Source organism: Lagenorhynchus albirostris, chromosome 1, assembly GCF_949774975.1.
Source record: "Lagenorhynchus albirostris chromosome 1, mLagAlb1.1, whole genome shotgun sequence".
Lineage (NCBI taxonomy): Eukaryota > Metazoa > Chordata > Mammalia > Artiodactyla > Delphinidae > Lagenorhynchus > Lagenorhynchus albirostris.
In genome coordinates, this window is record NC_083095.1 from 83,582,158 (window position 1) to 83,589,071 (window position 6,914).

The 6,914-nt window shown below is 36.5% G+C and overlaps 1 protein-coding gene across 1 annotated transcript in view; it reads right to left on the bottom strand.

Annotated features, from left to right (window-relative positions):
- The window catches only part of FSIP1 (fibrous sheath interacting protein 1), a 195,565-nt gene extending 189,406 nt beyond the window's left edge, over window positions 1–6,159 (bottom strand). Inside the window, exon 1 of the mRNA XM_060164296.1 lies at window positions 6,034–6,159. Coding sequence (XP_060020279.1) covers window positions 6,034–6,159 — 126 coding nt within the window. The remainder of the gene's footprint in view (window positions 1–6,033) is intronic.
- Window positions 6,160–6,914: the final 755 nt, after the last annotated feature.

Sequence of the window (6,914 nt, forward strand, 5' to 3'; positions counted from 1 at the left end):
CGACATTGACTGAGGCATTACTATTAGCCAGGTCCTGTGCTAAGTACTTTAGACACACTACCTCGTTCACGCCTCACAATGATACAGGCATTACTATCCGGATATAACAGAGAAGAAAACAGATCCAGTATGGAATGAAACTAGTGGAGACCCAATTTATAATAAGCAAAACAATGCTTACTTTATGTGATCTTGGAGGTGTTAAAGAAGGTTCCCTGTTGAAAAATATTCTTCTGTCAAAGACAGAGTAAAGCCTAAAATTCCATAATATCCAGTAAATCCTTAAGGCTATATAGTTCTGTGAAAATGCTGAAATTGCTAGGAGAGGTCACACGAGCCCTGTCAGTAATTTATATCTTGGCATAAATGAATCTAGCTGACCTTTCCCTGAGAATGGGTTTTTATACAGGGGAAACATAAGTAGACATTAGCAACATACTCGGATATCACACTTCAGGATACACAAAGATCTTTCATATATATCATCCCATATGACCCTAACTCTTAGGATGAGCGGGAAGCAATGAGGCAGAAAAAGATGAAACTAGAGAACAAAAGGCAAATATTGCCCATTTCACAATTTTACCCATAGTTCCCCACCCCACTAGCACCAACCATCTCCCCCATCCCGTTGCCCACTGGCCTCTCTATTCCCAGCCCTCCTGATCTTCTACCCTGTGGCCTAAGTGTATGATTTTTCTTTCTTCTTCATTCTCAAAGCCACATTCAATCTCCATTTTTCATTGCTCTGTGTCCCCCACTTCATACCTCCATGTTAGTCCAGGAAAGGTAAATAGCCTATAAAAACCCTTCCTAGCAATTAGATCCCTACCTGAAAGCCATGAGATTTTTACACCAATTCCAACTATTGGCTCATTCAAGAAAAATATTCAGAAGTAAAAATAAACCAAAATTCTTAGAATGAGAAATATACCATTACTACAGAAATTTCATTAAAACTCTAGCATTTTAAACTCACTTTCTGCTATACAGAAATTTGGGGTAAGCAATTAATAAAAGAAAAATGAGCAATAAAATTAATCAAAATACCAGGATTTATTTATTATTTAGACAATGTAAAAGGTTTTACAGACATTGAATCATTTGCAGTCAGCAGTCAACCTGCAGCATACCTGTGGCTTTCTTCCGCAACCTAAGGTGAAACTTACTGATTTTCCATGAATTTGATTAAGACAAATCACAACTTTTAGGAAGTCTTGCTTTTGCTCTAAGTATCAAAGTCCCTGTTGGTTAATAAATATGCTAGAGTTTGACCTATAGCTTAGTGGGTTCAAATAAAATCCGACTTGAAGTTATTGCTGATATTTCACTTTTAAAAAAGCCTTGAATGAAGTAATATTAATCTATGTTTTAAAACATGTGTGTCAATATTGTGAAGTTGCTACTTAAAAAAAAATCATCACCCAGGAATATGGAAGCAGAAATACTAATGCTTTGCTACCCTAATATCTGTCAGGTCTTTGTATATTACCCTACCTACATAAAATGGTAAGACTGTCGTTCTAAATTTGTTGAACACGTATTATGTGAATACCTACTATGTGCCCGACTTTACACTGAATCCTGTGAATAAAAACATGGGAATGACTAACCAATTAGGTTACAGAATTGAGGTCAATTAGCTAAGATGTACTGAATACCTACTAGGTGCTAGTCACTTCTAAAACCTGTAGATATTTCATCTCATTTTATCCTCAAAACATGCCTATGGGTGGATAGTATTATTACACCTTTGAACGGATGAGGAAACTGGCACAGAGAGTTGAAGTAGTTTGCCCAAAATCACATAAAATGTGGTCCTCAGAGCCTATTTTGAACCATGACTCCAGAGTTTAGGCTTATAATCACAAAGCTTGAGACTAAAGAATCTAAAATTGTTTTTAGATTCCAGTTTGGGCTATATGGAAAACTGAATAAACTGAAACTTGCCATCTACTTACAAATGCATAGGTAAGTTCACAAGAACCCTGGGGAAACTGCCAATGGACAGAAATTAAAAGGAAAGTGAAAGCTGAAACAGGAACCTTGTAAATCCTTAAAGCAGCTGCCCTGGTGGGGGTGGGGTAGGAGCAACAAGGACAGGCAAATGAGGATGTGCTGGCCTCAGAAAGCTATGGGCTTGGGCTTTAACACCTACACAGAGCTAAGAAACTAAGCCTTGGGACCATGCAAGACAAGATGGAGAGGAACCTTCCCTCTCCTGCTCCATGAAGCTGGATCCCTCAAAAAGGTGCCTCCTTGGTGAGAGGGCAGACTAGAAAAGTACATCTATCCAAAAGCACAGGATACAAACAAAAAATGTGTCTGGGTTCCAAGTGGGAAATCGTCTTCCCTGAGAATGTGCAACCACAGGGTCACGCTTCATGTGGGTTTGGATTCCAATTTATGTTATTCATATCCTCTGGAATGCTTAAAGATGAAAAATTAGCACACACACACAAAAAAGATTCATGCCAGTGATATCTCTGAGGCATTTGGTAGAAGCAAACAGAAACTTGCTCTGGAAGGTATAGTTGCTCTGGAAGGTATAGTTTATCAGGCTCCATAAAATTCCCAAAATTAAAACTTTCATTCTAAAAGGTCAAAAGCCATGAATACATGACCAATAACAAGCAAGAATCAGAATAAACAAAAGAACTTAAGATATTAAAAAGCTGATAAAGATAATCATATAAATAGTTTTAATGGGTATAAAAAAAGAACCCCCAAAACACAAGATCAAGGTATTGCAAAGAACAGATGGATTTGAAAATAAACTAAAACGAACTTCAAGAAATTAAAAATACATCATTAAGCTTAAAAATTCAATGGATGGATTAAAGAGCAGATTTGACATAGTATAAGAAAGAATTCCAAAATTAGAAAATGTTAAAAATTCCCCAGCATGAAGCACAGAGAAATAAATGAATTAAAAAAAAATTTTTTTAAGAGACATGAAGGATAGAAGAGAAAGGTTCAACAGACATTTAACTGCACTTTGAGGATGACAAAATAGAAAAAAAAAATGCAGGCAATATTTGAAACATGTGAAAACACAATGGCTAAGAAGTAAAAAAAAAAAAAAAAAGAAACATACAAATCCTTATATTGAAGAAGTACTAGTCTTCAGAAAGATAAATAAGTCCATACCTAGGTGAATAATAGTAGATACCAAAGACACAGGGAAAAAAAATAAAGCAACCAGAGGAAAATATCTAAACTAGACAACCCACACTGGAATGAATATTGGGTTTACAAAAGCCTTCTCACTGGCAACAAGAGAGGCCACAAGTATCTAAAACATAAAACTATAAAACTTTCAGAAGAAAAAAATAGGAAAAAATCTTTGGGAATTTGTGTTAGACAATGGGTTCTTAGATATAACCAAGAAACACAATCCTCAAAAGAAAAAAAAATTGATAACTTGCACTTAAAATTTTAAATGCTCTTTAAAAGACAGTTAAAAGAATGAAAAGTCAAGCTATAGACTGGGAGAAAATATTTGCAAATCATATATCTGAGAAAAAACTCTATCTAGAATATATAAAGAACTCTCAAAAGTCAACAGTAAGTAAACAAACACAACTTAGAGTGTAAGTCAGAAAAACAAATATTGTATATTAACCCATATATGTGGAATCTAGAAAAATGGTACAGATGAACCGGTTTGCAGGGCAGAAATAGAGCCACAGGTGTAGAGAACAAACGTATGGACACCAAGCGGGGAAGCTGGGGGCGGTGAGATCAACTGGGAGATTGGGATTGACATACATACACTAATATGTATAAAATAGGTAACTAATGAGAACCTGCAGTATAGCACAGGGAACTCCACTTCGCTGTACAGTAGAAACTAACACAACATTGTAAAACAACTATACCCCAATTAAAAAAAAATTTGTTTTTGAACATACACTTTCCAAAAAAGATATGTGGATTGCAAATAAGCACATAAAAATATACTTAACATTTTTAGTCACCAAGGAAATTCGAGTTAAAACCACAATGAAATACTACTGTATACCTATTAGAATGGCTTAAAAAAAAAAAACTGACAATATCAACTGCTGATGAGGATGCAAAGCAGCCGGAACTCTCATACATTTCTGGTGGGAATAGAAAACAGTTTGACAGTTTCTTATAGTTAAACATACACTTACCATACAACCCAGCAATCCCACTCCTAGGTATTTACCCGAGAGAAGTAAAAACCTATTTCCCACCACATCCCCAAAATCAGTATGCAAATATTTACAGCAGCCTTATTCATAATCACCAAAATCTGCAAACAACCCAAATGTTCCTGACTGGGGAATGAATAAGCAACCTGTGGTTTACCCACACAATGGAACAGTACTAGCCATAAAAAGGTTTGAACTACTGATACAAGCAACAACATAGATGTGTCTCAAATGCACTGTGTCAACAGACAAAAGCAAGATGCAAAAGCCACATATTTTTTTTTTAATTCCATTCATGTGGAATGGAATTAAACCTTCTGGAAAAGGAAAAGCTATTGGGACAGAGAACAGATCAGGAGCTTCCAGGGATTAAGAGTAGGAGAGATTGTTTATAAAGGGGCAGCATGAGGGAATTGAGAGGTAATGATGGAACTGTTCTATATCTTGATTGTGATAGTATCACTCTACACATTTGACAAACTCAGAACTATACACCGGAAAAGAGTGAACTTTACAGTATGTAAAATTTTTAAATTAGAAGCAAAGAAGTCAATGAGATACAATGTTAATAGATGGGAAGACTTAATATCATAAAGTTAGAAATTCTCTCCAAATTAATCTATAAATTCAAAGCAATTTTAATCAAAACCCCAACAGTATTTTTCACAGGACTTGAAGTGTTCTGAAATATAAAAACAACAAAAAGCCAAGAATAGCTAGGACAGTCCTAGAAAAGAATATGATGGGAAGACCCATCCCACCAGATATCAAGAATTATTACAATGCTACAAGATTTAACACACAGTATAGTAATGATGCAGGATTAGATGAAACAAAACAGAAACTGTATTTTACAAAGCTGCTTGCAGGTTGGGTTCTGGATACATACTAGTTTCATCCAAATAGGTACATCTGCACAAAAGTTTCACCACAGAAATGAGGTAGAAGCCATCTTGCTAAGGTCCTGATACGAAATTGACAAGAAATATCAAAGGCAGTCATCTCTGCATGTCTAGTCACCAGTTTTGTGGTTCTGAGGGATGTGTAGCAGTGTCAGAAGCAGCAACAGAAAAGCAGCAGCTTTCAGATCTCTGGATTTTGGATATGGTGGTGTGACCTGGGAACCAATAATCCAAGGGAAGTCCCCTCGCATGGTTTCACTGGCCTTCCATTGATTTTTGAGGAACTGAATTTCTTGTATTCAATCCCTTTCTGCTGGAAATGTCTAGAAGGCTTTCTATTTCCAGCATTAAATCATGATAGACAAAAACTCTAAGAGTTTCATAATGCAGAGTCTAGTGCATAAGTCAAAAGAATAACTGAGAAAGGCTTCACAGACTTGCAAGAAAATTTTTCACCATAAATTTCAAAATTTTTGTTTCCCACAACCTTAAAATAAATTATCCCCCATAACAGAGGTAAAAACAGATTCTTTAAAAAACGTCAAGCTTAGATATTTTAAGAAAAGAAAAAGAGACCAGGTAATGTACCTATTAAACATATACCATGTGGTTTTTATCCAAACTCTATTTTTTAAATTACTGAATCTTTTTCATAATAAGAGTCAATGGTGGCATAGTAGATGTTGGAATACAAAGCTTTCTTATGAAAGAAGAAAAGTTAATAAATGAGCATTAACAAAGTACAATCGTGAAAAAATAAGCCATAACTCCCCCCGCAAGAAAAAAGAGAAGGTAAAGAAGGAAACAGTATTTTCACATTAAATGATCTAAAGTAAAATCCAAGAAATCTATGAGTGCTCCCAGAACACACCCTTTAAAGATGAACCTTGGTTTATCAATTGCTAGAGATCAGAAGAAGTAGTTTGTATCATTTCTAAACAGCATAGTACCTTGAAGGATGCTGGTTCCGGTGAGAGCACCTCCAAAGAAGCATTTGAACCTCTGCTCCCATGACGTGTTCTTGAATTTGAGGCTGGTTTTGAAATTCCATCTAAGTTTCCCTTTATAATATCCATTGATCTCCTGAAACAAACAAACAAAATTTCAAGCAAGTTATGACTTGTATGTTTAAATGTTTCATCAGTGTTAATAGGCAGTGAACTCAGGGCCTTTGTTATAAGGATTATGTCACTACCAAAGTCACAGTACCCTAATTCCATCAAAAGATGTCTGTGTCCATGGATCATTACATCTTATGTCACCATAGGCGGAAAAAACATGCTGCCGGGATGTCAGATTCTGAAAGTGGCTAAAAAAGAATGCAGACGTGAACACCATCTCAATGGCCTTCTGTGCCTCCAAGAGAAACAGTTACTGTGGCCTTGGCCTAAGAAGACACTTAAGGAGCACCACACCCCTCGGCCAAGATTCATGCTTCACCGTAATTATCTGCCAAGGCCTCTACTTTCTTCGGGTTTTACCTTCCTTATTCTAGCTCAGCCTTCAGCCGGGGCTCCCTCTCAGCTCTGATTTTTCCTCTCCTCCTTGGTACTGCATTTTCATGGAGTACTTATCTCCAGGTGACCACACTCTTCTATCAACCCTCCCCTTTTAAAACCCATGATTCTACTTCTGCCTTGAAACAACAGAGAACTGAACCTACTCTCTCTACTAGAGGACCGGCTTTCACTATCCGGATACACATTGCCAATCTCTTTAACTATTTTTCATGTGACACCGTCCACAAGACTCTCACCAGTCTGGCTGCTCTATTCCTAGGACTATTTCCTGAAGCAGGAAATATTAGGCAGGATGGTTTAAACTAGTGGGA